The sequence below is a fragment of the Pseudophryne corroboree genome, chromosome 2, assembly GCF_028390025.1.
Source record: "Pseudophryne corroboree isolate aPseCor3 chromosome 2, aPseCor3.hap2, whole genome shotgun sequence".
Classification (NCBI taxonomy): Eukaryota; Metazoa; Chordata; class Amphibia; order Anura; family Myobatrachidae; genus Pseudophryne; species Pseudophryne corroboree.
Window position 1 is genome coordinate 769463600 of NC_086445.1, and position 20520 is coordinate 769484119.

General features: G+C 44.3%; 1 protein-coding gene across 5 annotated transcripts in view; it reads right to left on the reverse strand.

The window, feature by feature from the left end:
- LOC135047996 (arylsulfatase H-like) overlaps positions 1–20520 on the reverse strand; it is a 450445-nt gene that overhangs the window by 179789 nt on the left and 250136 nt on the right. For all 5 annotated transcript variants that reach the window (XM_063955491.1, XM_063955492.1, XM_063955493.1 and 2 more), the window contains exon 5: positions 1026–1449. In XM_063955491.1, the coding sequence (XP_063811561.1) occupies positions 1026–1449 (424 nt within the window). The remainder of the gene's footprint in view (positions 1–1025; positions 1450–20520) is intronic.

Genomic DNA, 20520 nt, shown 5'->3' on the forward strand with positions numbered 1-20520 from the left:
CCTGTTTAAACAACATAAGGGTGGGTGGGAGGGCCCAAGCACTATTCCATCTTGCATCTCTTTTTTTCTTTGCATGATGTGCTTTTTGGGGCCTAGTTTTTAAAAGTGCCATCCTGTCTGCCGCTGCAGTGCCACTCCTAGATGGGCCAGGTGTTTGTGCCGCCCACTTGTGTTGCTTAGCTTAGTCATCCAGCAACCTCGGTGCAACCTTTTGACCTAAAAACAATATTGTGAGGTGTGAGGTGTTCAGAATAGACTGGATATGAGTAGAAATGAATGTTATTGAGGTTAATAATACTGTAGGAACACCCCCTAAATTCTGTGATTTCAGCTGTTTCTATGTTTTAAAAAAAATCCAGATCTGAAACCAAAACCCGAAAGGGTGACTTTGGCAAAACCAATCCAGATCCAAAACACGAAAGGAGATCCAGATCCAAAACCGACACACAAAACCTGAAAAGTGTCCGTTGCACATCTCTAAATAAAATAAAATTTTCCTTTTTTACAATCAAAAGTTTCTTTCACAAAGCATCATTATAATAAAGGTTAACATCCTGGGTAGATATTGCAATCTTCGAATTTACAGTAACACAGTGTTTATACTGTATGTTGTTTTAAATATATATTTTTAGAACTAGCATATCATTTAAAACCACTTAACTGACGATTTTTCCCTTCAAACTGTTAATAACACTGTTTTTTAAAATTGATTTAATTTAATACAGTTTAAAAAGTATTTTTCTAAATATTTAAACATTATATTATGCACATCTGCAGAACGGATCTCCTCGTCAAAAACGGGGGGACAGGGTTGGGCTGCGCAGTTGCATGAAATCTGACCATGCCAGTTAAGTGGTTTTAAATAAGGATCTGGTGATAATATTTTTGTATTAAATGTTATAGTTTATATGACTTATTACACATTTCATACATAGCAAAATGTTCTACAGCTAATTACATTTTAATCACTAGTACTGTGTCTCAAAAGTGCAATCTACCATACTGTACATCAGGGCATATATTACCTGTTAATGAATGCCTTGGTCTCTCTAACTATTTGACAAGCTTTTTCTTCCAGATCCATTGGTTGTTCAATTATTTCAAAGTTCTCCATCCATATGCAGTCCCAGTATATTTTGAATGCATAGGCTGCATACCAATACATAAAGAAAACTGTACCAAAAAGGGTGAAAGCAAAAATAATTTTCCAGGGAACGTTGACAAAACGCCATAAGTTGCCAGCTACAAGTGTGAGCAGCATAATAGCAAAAATCTGTGCATAAAACCATAATGCAATTTTAAAATCCACGTGGAATTCACTTGATCTTGAGACTTCACAGTCATTAAAAAGTGTAAAAGGCATGCCATAGAAATAATCAAACCCATGATTTAATGGGTGGTGGCAAAAGTCATTCCTCGATTCACAGTTTACTCCAAGGTGCCATTTCCCTATAAAGAAAAAATATATATAAAGAAATTAGATAAAAATAAAATGAAAACTGTATTAATTTATTAACGTTTTTATACAGCACTAGTATAATTTGTAGCACTTTATAATTGGATAAACATTGAGGGCTAGATGCATCATCGCTTGGAAAGCGATAAAAGGGAAAGTGAAAAAGTGCCAGCCAATCAGCTCCTAACTGCCATTTTTCAAACACATCCTGTGACATGGCAGATGCATCTAGCTTTGAGTCTTTTAGAAACTGCACCAATTGTGAACAAACACTTTTTATCTGCAGATGTGGACCTGTTTGTCCACCTGAGACATTTTAAGGAGCAATACTACAAAGTCCTATCTACTTCCATTTTTAGTAGCACCCCATTTATTACTTGAAACTTTTATTTTCCAAATATATTGTACTACGGCAATAAAGAATATTTTGTGGATATTATAAATCGGTGAAAGATAAAATATTTTTTTTAAGTGACCTTGAGAAAAAAGTGCTTCATATACATATGTTAAATATTTTACACAATTCAGCATGGATCGTTAATCTGTGAAATTGCATTTGTGTGCGAGTAGAAAGACGCCGCCCTGACATAAAGCTCTCTATCCACTCGCAGATGCCTACGCAGACCCCAAAACATTGAAGATTGTTTGCCATCTGAGCAAATGTGAGTAGGTCTGAGGCTGCCACTAATCTGCAACTGGGAAGGGCTGGAAGTGGTCTGCACTGACGTCAGAAAACCTTCCCAAAAACACTTGGGCACACCCAGAAACGCAGGCTTTCTGTCAATCATACAGTGTGCAGTCGGGGGGCAGGAGGGGGCATGTCATCGGCATTGGGGAGCGCTGTTCAGACAACACAGGCATGTCTGTACCATTTGCAGGGCAGGCCGCGGCGGCTGCGCAATATCAAACACAGCCGCTTCGACCCTAAACATGGTGGGTAGCCGACTGCTTTTGCAGGCTTTTAGGCTGTGTAGGCAGAGTGCTGTTCGACAGATGCGGAAGCGTCACCACCGTGTGATGCTTTTGCATGTCTGTGGGGGGGCGGGTACTGGATCCGGTATGTGGGGCGGTCTTGCCCTGTGCTGGGTGTCCCCTCCCGCATGTCAGAGAAAATGATTGTACTGTAGATGTGCATTTTTTCGCACATCTACGATCAGGTCTGAATCACCCCCAATGTCCTTTCTATAGCAAATAAAAGCAAGAACATAAAGGGTGGGCACCACATATCATCTCAATATAGACAAAATGCAATTCAGTTTGCAGCTTTGCTACAATGTGTCACTCAAAATAGCATATCATGGCAGCAACATGGCTATTTCTGTTGGGGGGTACACTGGGCTCCACAAGGATTCACATCGGCGGTGTAGAGTAGGATCTTGATCCGAGGCACTAACAGGCTCAAAGCTTTTGACTGTTCCCAAGATGCACAGCGCCGCCTCCTCTATAACCCCGCCTCCGTGCACAGGAGCTCAGTTTGTAAGTTGTTGCTATGCAGTAAGTAGGCACTTAACAGGAGGTCTGCATTAGGCAGCCTTTTCATTGCTTTATTTGAAAGAAAAAAGAAGATTCTTTTGTCAGACTACAAGGGCTGCAGCAGGCAAAGCCTCATAGACTTTCCTGCTTGCAGCTCCATCACCCCCAGCAGCACTGTATACTCCCGCGCCCTGGTTGCCGGGTCACTGCAGTGGAGGCGCCGGTTACTTCAAAATGTGAGTCACACACATGCTGCCGTCCTCCCTGATCGTGGGGCCGCAGGTACGGGGGAGGTAAGGGGCTTCTGTGCCCGCACTTTACCGCGATCCAGCGCAGCCGTAGGAGATGGGCCGCACGCGCGCTGGCGTGGACACTGATTACTAGGCAGCCGCTCCACTAGCCACCAGGGACACTTCATGGGCACAGGTCATGGGGACTTTTATTGTACATAAACCCCATTTTTACTGCCCGCAGCGCCCGGTGGCGATGCCAGCAGGGTGAGCAGGTCAGACCTGAGGCCCCGCCCCAGGGCGCCATTTCTACAAGTGTTCCCGCCTTGGAGCTGCTCTCTTCTCCCTCATTCCTGGCCAGCAGCCATCACAGATAGAGCCTTGCTGTTCCTGGGACTGCTGGGGCAAATCCTCTGTGGAACCGCCTAATTGCCAGTGCTGTGCTTCCTGCTACTCTGAAACTACACAAAAAAACGATGTAGCCGCTCTGCGATACAACCATTCGCACTTCTGCTAAGCTAAAATACACTCCCAGTGGGAGGCGGCATAGCGTTTGCACGGCTGCTAAAAACTGCTAGCGAACGATCAACTCGGAATGACCCCCAAAACCCCATAGGACTGTAGTAGTGGTTCATATTGGACACCACACGTGTCTACAAAGACCTTTATGGGAACAGGGGCTCAATATCCATATGTATAACGTGACTGTGCCATTACAGGAATCTCAATTAACCTAGAGATACCAGTATTCCCTGTACCCACTGGAATTATATAGAGAGATGGGCATGCCCAAGCAGTGCATAGTGTAAAATGATTTATGACTAGTTTCCGGTTGAAAACACACAACACTCTTACAGAGTAGTTATACATATTTACACCTCTAAGAGGATTTATAACCATAACAGTGGTAATTATGGGGGTCACTCCGAGTTGTTCGCTCGCAAGCTGCTTTTAGCAGCTTTGCACACGCTAAGCCGCCGCCTACTGGGAGTAAATCTTAGCTTAACAAAATTGCGAATGAAAGATTCGCAATATTGCGAAAATACTTCTCTGTGCAGTTTCTGAGTAGCTCGAGACTTACTCTGCCAGTGCGATCAGTTCAGTGCTTGTCGTTCCTGGTTTGACGTCACAAACGCACCCAGCGTTCGCCCAGATACTCCTCCGTTTCTCCAGCCACTCCCGCGTTTTTCCCAGAAACGGTAGCGTTTTTTCACACACACCCATAAAACGGCCAGTTTCCGCCCAGAAACACCCACTTCTTGTCAATAACATTACGATCACCAGAACGAAGAAAAAACCTCGTAATGCCGTGAGTAAAATTCCTAACTGGATAGCAAATTTACTTGGCGCAGTCGCACTGCGGACATTGCGCATGCACATTAGCGACTAATCGCTCCGTTGCGACAAAAAAATAACGAGTTAACAACTCGGAATGACCCCCTATATACCGTTGCTAACTAAGCAATAATAATACAGGTTGAGTATCCCTTATCCAAAATGCTTGGGACCAGAGGTATTTTGGATATGGGATTTTTCCGTATTTTGGAATAATTGCATACCATAATGAGATATCATGGTGATGGGACCTAAATCCTAAGCACAGAATGCATTTATGTTACATATACACCTTATACACACAGCCTGAAGGTCATTTTAGCCAATATTTTTTATAACTTTGTGCATTAAACAAAGTGTGTCTACATTCACACAATTCATTTATGTTTCATATACACCTTATACACACAGCCTGAAGGTCATTTAATACAATATTTTTAATAACTTGTGTATTAAACAAAGTGTGTCTACATTCACACAATTCATTTATGTTTCATATACACCTTATACACACAGCCTGAAGGTCATTTAATACAATATTTTTAATAACTTGTGTATTAAACAAAGTTTGTGTACATTGAGCCATCAAAAAAACAAAGGTTTCACTATCTCACTCTCACTCAAAAAAGTCCGTATTTCGGAATATTCCGTATTTTGGAATATTTGGATATGGGATACTCAACCTGTACTGCATAACATTTACCACGAATGAATACGGAAACAAATACATTGATACGCTATAATAGATAGCCATACAAACGTATTATCCGGCGGATGTCCTGTGTGCAGAGAGTCATATTTTAAACTCTCTTTCTAAATTATTTACTCGAATGTGTTCTTTTATATTTCGCAAGTTTTTAAAAAAAATATTATATGAATTAAAAGTTATGTTTTACATGTAACAATGTGCACCACTTTAAGGCAACCCTGTTCTCTTTTTTCATATATACTACTTCTGTATGTTTTGAATAGTTATCTAAAAATATATAAAGGAGTAATGCGCACCAAAGACATGCAACCCCATAAAAGGGGCATTATCTTGCGGGGCATGGCCACTCAATAGTACCACCAATTAAAATTATGCCGCACAGCAGTGCAACCTTATTTACGTTATATCATCCAGTAGAGCCCCTTATTCACGTTAGAAAAGGGAGGTGGGTGAGGTGAGGTTAGGTTAGAGAAAGAGAAAAGCCAGGAGGCGGTGGGTGATGTTAGGGCACAAAAGTCAGGATGAGGTGGGTGAGTACCTTGGGGGTGTGAGAAGGGTAGACTGAGCTGCTGTTGGGGTTCGCAACTCACAATTAGGCTGATCAGGCCGGAGCTGTCCTCACACACCCTCCCTGAATACGCTTGGGAACGCCTGCATTATACCTGACACTTCCAGAAAACGAACAGTTACCACCTCCAAATGCCAGCTCCCTTTCAATCAAACTGCGTATGCCTAGTGATCAAAAAAGATGCTGATTTCATTTGCAGTTTGGCCTCACGCATGTGCATTATGATCCATACGCATGCACAGTCAATCGATAATCGGCCACCTTGCGAAGGATTCGGAGCTGACAATAACAGTCCTGGCTGTGATGTTTAATAACTGTCTGCAGCCAGCCTCACATGGCACTGGCTGCTGAGACTGTATGGGTGTGCTGTACTGACTATAAAAGAGGGGATCAGTGACAGCTCTCTTATACATATTTCTCCCTTCATGACCCAGTGACAGGCGATCATGGGTGCCAGCGGACGAGGAGGGGCATAGTGAGCGGGTGTCAGAGAATGGGAAAAATTGGGGGAAAGGGAAGAGATCTTCTGCAATAGTCAATTTTGTTAATGATAGGTTATGAGAGCCCTATTTGTTAACACAGACGACTATGGTCAATTGATACAGTTGGGGGTGCTGCCCTTGACAACCTTGGCATTAGACTGTTACAGGAAAAGAGAGAGAGAGAGAAAAAAAGGGGTTTTCTTTTTTGTTGGTGCACTAGAAATCTATATAAAAATAACTTTTATTGTATAATTAAAAAATCAGCTGGTTTGTGATATATGACATACATACATACATATAAAGATTAGAGATGAGCGGGTTCGGTTTCTCTGAATCCGAACCCGCACGAACTTCATGTTTTTTTTCACGGGTCCGAGCGACTCAGATCTTCCCGCCTTGCTCGGTTAACCCGAGCGCGCCCGAACGTCATCATGACGCTGTCGGATTCTCGCAAGACTCGGATTCTATATAAGGAGCCGCGCGTCGCCGCCATTTTCACACGTGCATTGAGATTGATAGGGAGAGGACGTGGCTGGCGTCCTCTCCATTTAGATTAGAAGAGAGAGAGAGAGAGATTGACCTGATTTACTGGAGCTTAGGAGTACTACTGTAGAACTGTAGAGAGTGCAGAGTTTACTAGTGACTGACCACAGTGACCACCAGACAGTGCAGTTTTATTTAATATATCCGTTCTCTGCCTGAAAAAAACGATACACAGTGACTCAGTCACATACCATATCTGTGTGCACTGCTCAGCCCAGTGTGCTGCATCATCTATGTATATATCTGACTGTGCTCAGCTCACACATCTTATAATTGTGGGGGAGACTGTGGAGCACTGCAGTGCCAGTTATAGGTTATAGCAGGAGCCAGGAGTACATATTATTATTAAAATTAAACAGTGCACACTTTTGCTGCAGGAGTGCCACTGCCAGTGTGACTGACCAGTGACCTGACCACACTGACCACCAGTATAGTTAGTAGTATAGTATACTATATTGTGATTGCCTGAAAAAGTTAAACACTCGTATCTGACTGTGCTCAGCTCACACATCTTATAATTGTGGGGGAGACTGGGGAGCACTGCAGTGCCAGTTATAGGTTATAGCAGGAGCCAGGAGTACATATTATTATTAAAATTAAACAGTGCACACTTTTGCTGCAGGAGTGCCACTGCCAGTGTGACTGACCAGTGACCACCTGACCACACTGACCACCAGTATAGTTAGTAGTATAGTATACTATATTGTGATTGCCTGAAAAAGTTAAACACTCGTCGTGTGACTTCACTTGTGTGGTGTTTTTTTTTTTTCTATAAAAAACTCATTCTGCTGACAGACAGTGTCCAGCAGGTCCGTCATTATATAATATATACCTGTCCGGCTGCAGTAGTGATATATATATATATTTTTTATATCATTATTTATCATCCAGTCGCAGCAGACACAGTACGGTAGTTCACGGCTGTAGCTACCTCTGTGTCGGCACTCGGCAGTCCGTCCATAATTGTATACCACCTACCCGTGGTTTTTTTTTCTTTCTTCTTTATACATACATACTACTACTACATCTCTTTATCAACCAGTCTATATTAGCAGCAGACACAGTACAGTACGGTAGTCCACGGCTGTAGCTACCTCTGTGTCGGCACTCGGCAGTCCGTCCATAATTGTATACCACCTACCCGTGGTTTTTTTTTCTTTCTTCTTTATACATACTACTACTACTACATCTCTTTATCAACCAGTCTATATTAGCAGCAGACACAGTACAGTACGGTAGTCCACGGCTGTAGCTACCTCTGTATCGGCACTGGGCAGTCCGTCCATAATTGTATACCACCTACCCGTGGTTTTTTTTTCTTTCTTCTTTATACATACATACTACTACTACATCTCTTTATCAACCAGTCTATATTAGCAGCAGACACAGTACAGTACGGTAGTCCACGGCTGTAGCTACCTCTGTGTCGGCACTGGGCAGTCTGTCCATAATTGTATACCACCTACCCGTGGTTTTTTTTTCTTTCTTCTTTATACATACATACTACTACTACTACATCTCTTTATCAACCAGTCTATATTAGCAGCAGACACAGTACAGTACGGTAGTCCACGGCTGTAGCTACCTCTGTGTCGGCACTGGGCAGTCCGTCCATAATTGTATACCACCTACCCGTGGTTTTTTTTTCTTTCTTCTTTATACATACATACTACTACTACATCTCTTTATCAACCAGTCTATATTAGCAGCAGGCACAGTACAGTACGGTAGTCCACGGCTGTAGCTACCTCTGTGTCGGCACTGGGCAGTCCGTCCATAATTGTATACCACCTACCCGTGTTTTTCTTTTTCTTTCTTCTTTATACATACATACTACTACTACATCTCTTTATCAACCAGTCTATATTAGCAGCAGACACAGTACAGTACGGTAATCCACGGCTGTAGCTACCTCTGTGTCGGCACTCGGCAGTCCGTCCATAATTGTATACCACCTACCCGTGGTTTTTTTTCTTTCTTCTTTATACATACATACTACTACTACATCTCTTTATCAACCAGTCTATATTAGCAGCAGACACAGTACAGTACGGTAGTCCACGGCTGTAGCTACCTCTGTGTCGGCACTCGGCAGTCCGTCCATAATTGTATACCACCTACCCGTGGTTTTTTTTTCTTTCTTCTTTATACATACATACTACTACTACATCTCTTTATCAACCAGTCTATATTAGCAGCAGACACAGTACGGTACGGTAGTCCACGGCTGTAGCTACCTCTGTGTCGGCACTGGGCAGTCCGTCCATAATTGTATACCACCTACCCGTGGTTTTTTTTTCTTTCTTCTTTATACATACATACTACTACATCTCTTTATCAACCAGTCTATATTAGCAGCAGACACAGTACAGTACGGTAGTCCACGGCTGTAGCTACCTCTGTGTCGGCACTGGGCAGTCCGTCCATAATTGTATACCACCTACCCGTGGTTTTTTTTTCTTTCTTCTTTATACATACATACTACTACTACATCTCTTTATCAACCAGTCTATATTAGCAGCAGACACAGTACAGTACGGTAGTCCACGGCTGTAGCTAGCTCTGTGTCGGCACTCGGCAGTCCATCCATAATTGTATACTAGTATCCATCCATCTCCATTGTTTACCTGAGGTGCCTTTTAGTTGTGCCTATTAAAATATGGAGAACAAAAATGTTGAGGTTCCAAAATTAGGGAAAGATCAAGATCCACTTCCACCTCGTGCTGAAGCTGCTGCCACTAGTCATGGCCGAGACGATGAAATGCCAGCAACGTCGTCTGCCAAGGCCGATGCCCAATGTCATAGTACAGAGCATGTCAAATCCAAAACACCAAATATCAGTAAAAAAAGGACTCCAAAACCTAAAATAAAATTGTCGGAGGAGAAGCGTAAACTTGCCAATATGCCATTTACCACACGGAGTGGCAAGGAACGGCTGAGGCCCTGGCCTATGTTCATGGCTAGTGGTTCAGCTTCACATGAGGATGGAGGCACTCAGCCTCTCGCTAGAAAAATGAAAAGACTCAAGCTGGCAAAAGCAGTAGCACCGCAAAGAACTGTGCGTTCTTCGAAATCCCAAATCCACAAGGAGAGTCCAATTGTGTCGGTTGCGATGCCTGACCTTCCCAACACTGGACGTGAAGAGCATGCGCCTTCCACCATTTGCACGCCCCCTGCAAGTGCTGGAAGGAGCACCCGCAGTCCAGTTCCTGATAGTCAGATTGAAGATGTCAGTGTTGAAGTACACCAGGATGAGGAGGATATGGGTGTTGCTGGCGCTGGGGAGGAAATTGACCAGGAGGATTCTGATGGTGAGGTGGTTTGTTTAAGTCAGGCACCCGGGGAGACACCTGTTGTCCGTGGGAGGAATAGGGCCGTTGACATGCCTGGTGAAAATACCAAAAAAATCAGCTCTTCGGTGTGGAAGTATTTCACCAGAAATGCGGACAACAGGTGTCAAGCCGTGTGTTCCCTTTGTCAAGCTGTAATAAGTAGGGGTAAGGACGTTAACCACCTCGGAACATCCTCCCTTATACGTCACCTGCAGCGTATTCATAATAAGTCAGTGACAAGTTCAAAAACTTGGGCCGACAGCGGAAGCAGTCCACTGACCAGTAAATCCCTTCCTCTTGTAACCAAGCTCACGCAAACCACCCCACCAACTCCCTCAGTGTCAATTTCCTCCTTCCCCAGGAATGCCAATAGTCCTGCAGGCCATGTCACTGGCAATTCTGACGAGTCCTCTCCTGCCTGGGATTCCTCCGATGCATCCTTGCGTGTAACGCCTACTGCTGCTGGCGCTGCTGTTGTTGCTGCTGGGAGTCGATGGTCATCCCAGAGGGGAAGTCGTAAGCCCACTTGTACTTCTTCCAGTAAGCAATTGACTGTCCAACAGTCCTTTGCGAGGAAGATGAAATATCACAGCAGTCATCCTGTTGCAAAGCGGATAACTGAGTCCTTGACAACTATGTTGGTGTTAGACGTGCGTCCGGTATCCGCCGTTAGTTCACAGGGAACTAGACAATTTATTGAGGCAGTGTGCCACCGTTACCAAATACCATCTAGGTTCCACTTCTGTAGGCAGGCGATACCGAGAATGTACACGGACGTCAGAAAAAGACTCACCAGTGTCCTAAAAAATGCAGTTGTACCCAATGTCCACTTAACCACGGACATGTGGACAAGTGGAGCAGGGCAGGGTCAGGACTATATGACTGTGACAGCCCACTGGGTAGATGTATGGACTCCCGCCGCAAGAACAGCAGCGGCGGCACCAGTAGCAGCATCTCGCAAACGCCAACTCTTTCCTAGGCAGGCTACGCTTTGTATCACCGCTTTCCAGAATACGCACACAGCTGAAAACCTCTTACGGCAACTGAGGAAGATCATCGCAGAATGGCTTACCCCAATTGGACTCTCCTGTGGATTTGTGGCATCGGACAACGCCAGCAATATTGTGTGTGCATTAAATATGGGCAAATTCCAGCACGTCCCATGTTTTGCACATACCTTGAATTTGGTGGTGCAGAATTTTTTTAAAAACGACAGGGGCGTGCAAGAGATGCTGTCGGTGGCCAGAAGAATTGCGGGACACTTTCGGTGTACAGGCACCACGTACAGAAGACTGGAGCACCACCAAAAACTACTGAACCTGCCCTGCCATCATCTGAAGCAAGAAGTGGTAACGAGGTGGAATTCAACCCTCTATATGCTTCAGAGGTTGGAGGAGCAGCAAAAGGCCATTCAAGCCTATACAATTGAGCACGATATAGGAGGTGGAATGCACCTGTCTCAAGTGCAGTGGAGAATGATTTCAACGTTGTGCAAGGTTCTGATGCCCTTTGAACTTGCCACACGTGAAGTCAGTTCAGACACTGCCAGCCTGAGTCAGGTCATTCCCCTCATCAGGCTTTTGCAGAAGAAGCTGGAGGCATTGAAGAAGGAGCTAAAAGGGAGCGATTCCGCTAGGCATGTGGGACTTGTGGATGCAGCCCTTAATTCGCTTAACAAGGATTCACGGGTGGTCAATCTGTTGAAATCAGAGCACTACATTTTGGCCACCGTGCTCGATCCTAGATTTAAAACCTACCTTGGATCTCTCTTTCCGGCAGACACAAGTCTGCTGGGGTGCAAAGACCTGCTGGTGACAAAATTGTCAAGTCAAGCGGAACGCGACCTGTCAACATCTCCTCCTTCACATTCTCCCGCAACTGGGGGTGCGAGGAAAAGGCTCAGAATTCCGAGCCCACCCGCTGGCGGTGATGCAGGGCAGTCTGGAGCGACTGCTGATGCTGACATCTGGTCCGGACTGAAGGACCTGACAACGATTACGGACATGTCGTCTACTGTCACTGCATATGATTCTCTCAACATTGAAAGAATGGTGGAGGATTATATGAGTGACCGCATCCAAGTAGGCACGTCACACAGTCCGTACTTATACTGGCAGGAAAAAGAGGCAATTTGGAGGCCCTTGCACAAACTGGCTTTATTCTACCTAAGTTGCCCTCCCACAAGTGTGTACTCCGAAAGAGTGTTTAGTGCTGCCGCTCACCTTGTCAGCAATCGGCGTACGAGGTTACATCCAGAAAATGTGGAGAAGATGATGTTCATTAAAATGAATTATAATCAATTCCTCCGCGGAGACATTGACCAGCAGCAATTGCCTCCACAAAGTACACAGGGAGCTGAGATGGTGGATTCCAGTGGGGACGAATTGATAATCTGTGAGGAGGGGGATGTACACGGTGATATATCGGAGGATGATGATGAGGTGGACATCTTGCCTCTGTAGAGCCAGTTTGTGCAAGGAGAGATTAATTGCTTCTTTTTTGGTGGGGGTCCAAACCAACCCGTCATATCAGTCACAGTCGTGTGGCAGACCCTGTCACTGAAATGATGGGTTGGTTAAAGTGTGCATGTCCTGTTTATACAACATAAGGGTGGGTGGGAGGGCCCAAGGACAATTCCATCTTGCACCTCTTTTTTCTTTTATTTTTCTTTGCGTCATGTGCTGTTTGGGGAGGGTTTTTTGGAAGGGCCATCCTGCGTGACACTGCAGTGCCACTCCTAGATGGGCCAGGTGTTTGTGTCGGCCACTAGGGTCGCTTAGCTTAGTCATCCAGCGACCTCGGTGCAAATTTTAGGACTAAAAATAATATTGTGAGGTGTGAGGTATTCAGAATAGACTGAAAATGAGTGGAAATTATGGTTTTTGAGGTTAATAATAATATGGGATCAAAATGACCCCCAAATTCTATGATTTAAGCTGTTTTTTAGGGTTTTTTGAAAAAAACACCCGAATCCAAAACACACCCGAATCCGACAAAAAAAATTCGGTGAGGTTTTGCCAAAACGCGGTCGAACCCAAAACACGGCCGCGGAACCGAACCCAAAACCAAAACACAAAACCCGAAAAATTTCAGGCGCTCATCTCTAATAAAGATGTGAAGGATAAATAAAAGTGAAATTTAAAATGCATGCTTTACTGTCTTCCTATTCATTTTACTTTAAAAAATTGTGTATTCAGTGTATCACAATATTTTGTTCCTATGTATTGTTCTCACTGTGGTCCTCCTTTTCAGTGTATTCAAAGATGTTGGTTTTACTCACAAACACCTAGGTAAGTATTAATCATTTTTTTATTTTATATTATTATTTCTTTGCTCCTATTATTTATTATTAATTAAATACAGGCAGTATTCCACTTTGCTGGTTTATAAATTGTAACATATAGCATGAATACAGTTGAAATTTATAGCTGGTTGTTGTAAGACTGTCTTGCTATTAAAAAGGCAGACTGTTATATCACACAGTTACTCTTTGGTTATTAAGTCTGCTAATGATGACAAATAGGGGGTAATTCTGAGTTAATCGCAGCAGGAATTTTGTTAGCAGTTGGGCAAAACCATGGGGGTAATTCTGAGTTGATCGCAGCAGGATTTTTGTTAGCAGTTGTGCAAAACCATGTGCACTGCAGGGGAGGCAGATATAACATGTGCAGAAAGAGTTAGATTTGCGTGGGTTATTTTGTTTCTGTGCAGGGTAAATACTGGCTGCTTTATTTTTACACTGCAAATTAGATTGCAGATTGAACACACCATACCCAAATCTAACTCTCTCTGCACATGTTAAATCTGCCTCCCCTGCAGTGCACATGGGCCCTCATTCCGAGTTGTTCGCTCGGTAATTTTCATCGCATCGCAGTGAAATTCCGCTTAGTACGCATGCGCAATAATCGCACTGCGACTGCGCCAAGTAATTTTACAATGAAGATAGTATTTTTACTCACGGCTTTTTCTTCGCTCCGGCGATCGTAGTGTGATTGACAGGAAATGGGTGTTACTGGGCGGAAACACGGCGTTTTAGGGGCGTGTGGATAAAAACGCTACCGTTTCCGGAAAAAACGCAGGAGTGGCCGGAGAAACGGGGGAGTGTCTGGGCGAACGCTGGGTGTGTTTATGACATCAAACCAGGAACGACAAGCACTGAACTGATCGCAGATACCGAGTAAGTCTGAAGCTACTCTGAAACTGCTAAGTAGTTTGTAATCGCAATATTGCGAATACATCGGTCGCAATTTTAAGAAGCTAAGATACACTCCCAGTAGGCGTAGGCTTAGCGTGAGCAACTCTGCTAAATTCGCCTTGCGAGCGATCAACTCGGAATGAGGGCCATGGTTTTGCCCAACTGCTAACAAAATTCCTGCTGCGACTTGGAATTACCTCCATAGTCACATCTATTGTACAGTGCATGAAGGAGTGAGTATTGGCAAAAACGCTCCTTAAAAATAGGATTTTAATACCTACCGGTAAATCCTTTTCTCTTAGTCCGTAGAGGATGCTGGGGACTCCAAAAGGACCATGGCGTATAGACGGGATCCGCAGGAGACATGGGCACACTATAAGACTTTGAATGGGTGTGAACTGGCTCCTCCCTCTATGCCCCTCCTCCAGACCTCAGTAATAGAACTGCCCAGGGAGATGGACATTTCGAGGAAAGAATTTATTGTGTAAACACGGTGAGTGTCATACCAGCTCGCACCTCAAACATGCCGCAGAACGTGGCCTTCAATAGAACACCAGCCGACGGCATGAAAAAATATACAGCAACATGCTGACCGAAATTGTAATACAACCTGTATGTAAACACGACCAATAATAGCAAACCGCATGCCATGGCATGAATAACGTCAGCAACAGACTGACTGAAAAGTAACCCAACATATATACCATAACCAATAACTGCAGATACAGTACGCACTGGGACGGGCGCCCAGCATTCTCTACGGACTAAGAGAAAAGGATTTACTGGTAGGTATTAAAATCCTATTTTCTCATATGTCCTAGAGGATGCTGGGGACTCCAAAAGGACCATGGGGTCTATACCAAAGCTATAAAAGGGGCGGGAGAGTGCGGATGACTTTGCAGCACCGAATTGCCCAAACAAGAGGGACTCAACAGCCAGGGTATCAAACTTGTAGAATATTTGCAAAATCGTTTGAACCCAACGAAGCAGCTGCTCTGCAAGGCTATAAACCCGAGACCCCTCGGGCAGCCGCCCAGTATGAGCCAACCTACTTGGTAGAGAAAGAGAAAAGCCAGGAGGCGGTGGGTGATGTTAGGGCAATCCAGCCGTAAAACGAGCAAGCTAAATCGTATTACAGATCCAGTGTGCAATAGTCTGCTTGGAAGCAGGAACCCCAATCTTGTAGGGAGCATATAGGATGAACAGAACCTCTGTTTTCCTGATCTGAGCCAATCTGGCAACACAAATGTTCAAAATTCCGACCACATCGAGATACTCCGATGTCGCCCAGGCATCAGTAGCCACCGCAACCACAACAGGGTGGTTCAATTGAAACCGATGAAACCACTTTTGGCAGAAACTGCTGCCGAGTTCTCAACTCCACTCTATCTTCATGGAAGATTAAACAGTGCTCTTGTGAGACCAAACCGGCAACTCAGACACCCACCTTGCGGATGCCAAGGTCAACCGCATGACCAATTTCCAAGTGAGGAATTTCAACTTAACCATGCTGAAAGGTGCAATCTAACAAATTGCAGTAACCGCAACATCACGTAAAGATCCCATGGTGTCTCAGAGGTACAAAGGGAGGATGGATGTGTAAGACTCCTTTTACTAAAGTATAAAACTCTGGAAAGGAGGCCCAGTGTTATTTTTGGAAGAAAACCGATGAGGCTGAAAACTGAACCTTAATCAAGCCCAACCTAAGATCGCCTCCACACGATCTTGTAAGAAAAGAAGTGAGAAAACGATCCAACTGGAATTCTTCCGTAGGAACGTTCGTGGATTCATACCAAGACACAAAATTTCCCCCAAATATGGTGGTAATGATTTTACGTTACTCCTTTTCTGACTGAAAAAGAGTAGGGAAGACTCCACCGGGAATACCCTTCCGGGCTGGGATCCGACGTTCAATCTCCAAGTCAATGGAAACCGCGGTAAGTCTTGGAACACACACGGCCCCTGCTATAAGAGATCCTCTCGCACATGAAGAGGTCAGGGATCTCCTATGAATAATCACTGAAGATCCGGATACCAGCCCTCCTTGACCAGTCTGGAGCAAGGAGGATCATCTGAACTTTTGTTCTTCTTATAAGTTTTAACATCTTTGGAAAGAGTGGAGGTAAAGGGAACACATAGGCCGACCGAAACACCCAGTGTGTCACTAGGGCGTCCGCTGCTATCGCTCGACCCGTAACAAAATTTCTGAAGTTTCTTGTCGAGGCGAGACGCCATCTTGCCTATTTGCGGAATTTTCCAAAGACATTACTTCTGCGAAAACCGCTTGATGAAGACTCAACCCTCCTGAACGGAGAACGTGTCCGCCGAGGAAGTCTGCTTCCCAGTTGTCCACTCCTGGAACGAACATTGCTGATAGAGCGCGTAAATGTTTTCGTCGCCCAGCGGAAAATCTTTCTGGCTTCTGCCATTTCTTCTCTGGTTATTGTCTGTAGAAAACCGTTATAAACGGCCCTTAACTCTAGACTGTTAATGGGGCGACAAGTATCCTAACATGACACTTGTCCTCAGTGAGAATTGCGCCGCTACCACAGGAGCGAGATACTGGTCTTGAAACCATGATTATCCCAGGTGAGAAACGGACCACTTGTCCAACAGGTCCCGCTAAACACTCAGGCCTGCAAGCTGTCCACTGAATGGCCTCGTAGGCCCCAACCAACTTTTTCAGCAACTGAATGTATCGACGGATTGACACCGTTACAGGTCTGCCAGACTCTGAATCCTCAGAGCCTCCCCCTTTCTTTTTTTTTTTTTTTGGAAGCAAATAAACTCTTCTCAGTACTGCCTCTAAAAATATTGCCCAAGCCAATCTCTGCATCGTTAGGACCAACAGGGATACTGGCAAGTCCTGTTGTTGAAGAACTGTCAAGGAGAAAACAACGTTTTGCACCATGTAGCTTCTTGATCTCTCCGTAATTCGGAGAGTGATCCAGTACAGAATAAATATTACTCCTTACTATCGAAGGAAACCCATCATACCACCATCACCCTGGCGAAATGGTAACAACAATCCTGAATCGCAAACCTCAGGCAAGCCTAATGCGGAAGAAACCGTAATTAGACCTCCTTACTCCACTTTCAGAGTGGAGAACCCTGCCATGAGAGATTCCCTCATTGGAGTTTAAGTAGGAAAATTGAGATTTGTCTGACCAAGTCGTCCGGCCTCGGGAGCATGAAAAAACTTGAACAACAGCTTTTTTATGACCGGAACAGCAGGACAATGACCTGATCCTGACACAACTCTTGTATTGCGTCACATAATACCTCCCTATCATGAGGAGGCTCGGTAAGGCTGATTTGAAAAAATCAGTGAGGGGGACGTCTGGAACTCCCGTATGTCCCCCTAGGGACTCTATCCTTAACTCACTGGTTCATGTCCTTTCCAGGACTGACTGAAGAGTTTTAGATGAGGTCCCACCTGTGTGGGCCCCCGCAAGATAGACCCAACGTCCCACGGTGGACGTGACAGAAAGAATGGATGATTTCTGCTCCTGTGACCCTGAAAAGGCAGCTGACCTCTTACCTTTTTTACCTGCCCTTACCTGCAAAGAAAGGGGAATCCTTATCTATTCAGTCGAAATGACTGCATCCTACAACCATGCGTCACCAACCGTTGTGAGAAAACATAGGGCAAGAAGGTAGACTTACCCGTGGCACCTGCCGAGAGCATATTAACAAGGCCATCACCAAACCAGGGGTTACCTTCATGGGGAAGAGACTCCACTTCTTTTCAGAGTCAGCATTTGTGAATCCACAATGCCCTCCTAGCCGAGACCGCCATGGAAGTGGCCCGCGCACCCAAGAGTCCCATCCCTTGCAGTCGCACGTCAGTATATTGCAATGTTCTAGACATGCCCCAACTTAAGGAGTATCACATCTCTCCTCAGGGTAATTATATCGGATGACAAAGTAACCGACCATTTCTGAGTACAAGCACTCCCCCCTGCGCATGCAATGCAAGCATAATCAAAGCATATAATTAAAATATCACTTAGCTTCCTGTAAATAATCCTTTGTGACAGGGCCCCATGCAGAACAGGGGTTGACTCTCACTTTATTCTATCCATGGCGGGAAAAGAATAAACACTCAGACTTCTCGTGATGATTTGAAACCATCTTGTCACGGCTGACCTAGTTATTCAACAGAGCGACCAGCACATGAGAAGGAAAAGTTTAATTCAGCATTCATTATAAAAAATTTTTGTATAAATATACCCATTTAAATACACATATACACACACATATATCCATATATACATATCACATATATATATATATATATATTTATTTATTTTTTGTCAGGAACAGCAGGGTCCCTAGTGACCTTAATGCGTTCTTAATGTGTATGAACATGTACTGAATGCCGATGTTGTGGATCTAATCAGGAAACATTATGGTCGACATAAGATATAGTATTCGTGCCGACAGCCGGGAGTAGTAACTGGGCAAAATAACATGTATGCGACCCCGAGGGGTCTGAGGGAAATATATACATATTTTTAATATTACGCCCCCACAAATATTACCGTCTGTGCTCGAGCTACAGATCAATGCAACCGTACCATACATATACATATATATATATATATATATATACTGGAGATGAGCGGGTTCGGTTCCTCGGGATCCGAACCCCCCGAACTTCACCCATTTTACACGGTTCTGAGGCAGACTCGAATCTTCCCGCCTTGCTTGGTTAACCCGAGCGCGCCCGAACGTCATCATCCTGCTGTCGGATTCTCGCGAGATTCATATTCTATATAAGGAGCCATGCGTCGCCGCCATTTTCACTCGTGCATTGGAGATGATAGCAAGAGGATGTGGCTGCGTTCTCTCAGTTTCTGTGCTCAGTGTGCTGCAAATATCTGTGCTCAGTGCTGCAAATATCTGTGCTCAGTGTGCTGAAAATATCTACGTTCTCTGCCTGAACAGTGGACAGTGCAGAATTTTGCTGACCACCAGTATATATATAGCAGTACAGTACAGTAGTCCATTGCTCTACCTCTGTGTCGTCAAGTATACTATCCATCCATACCTGTGCTGCATTTTAGTTGTGCGCAGTATATAGTAGGAGGACAGTGCAGAATTTTGCTGACCACCAGTATATATATAGCAGTATGGTACAGTAGTCCATTGCTCTACCTCTGTGTCGTCAAGTATACTATCCATCCATACCTGTGCTGCATTTTAGTTGTGCGCAGTATATAGTAGGAGGACAGTGCAGAATTTTGCTGACCACCAGTATATATATAGCAGTACGGTACAGTAGTCCATTGCTCTACCTCTGTGTCATCAAGTATACTATCCATCCATACCTGTGCTGCATTTTAGTTGTGCGCAGTATATAGTAGGAGGACAGTGCAGAATTTTGCTGACCACCAGTATATATATAGCAGTACGGTACAGTAGTCCATTACTCTACCTCTGTGTCGTCAAGTATACTATCCATCCATACCTGTGCTGCATTTTAGTTGTGTGCAGTATATAGTAGGAGGACAGTGCAGAATTTTGCTGACCACCGGTATATATATAGCAGTACGGTACAGTAGTCCATTGCTCTACCTCTGTGTCGTCAAGTATACTATCCATCCATACCTGTGCTGCATTTTAGTTGTGCGCAGTATATAGTAGGAGGACAGTGCAGAATTTTGCTGACAACCAGTATATATATAGCAGTACGGTACAGTAGGCCATTGCTATTGATATATTACTGGCATATAATTCCACACATTGAAAAATGAAGAACAAAAATGTGGAGTGTAAAATAGGGAAAGATCAAGATCCACTTTCACCTCGTGCTGAAGCTGCTGCCAGTAGTCATGGCCGAGACGATTAAATGCCATCAACGTCGTATGCCAAGGCCGATGACCAATGTCATAGAAGAGAGCATGTAATCTCCAAAAAACAAAAGTTCAGTAAAATGACCCAAAAATCAAAATTAAAAGCGTCTGATGAGAAGCGTAAACTTGCCAATATGCCATTTACGACACGGAGTGGCAAGGAACGGCTGAGGCCCTGGCCTATGTTCATGGCTAGTGGTTCAGATTCACATGAGGATGGAAGCACTCATCCTCTCGCTAGAAAAATGAAAAGACTTAAGCTGGCAAAAGCACAGCAAAGAACTGTGCGTTCTTCTAAATCACAAATCCCCAAGGAGAGTCCAATTGTGTCAGTTGCGA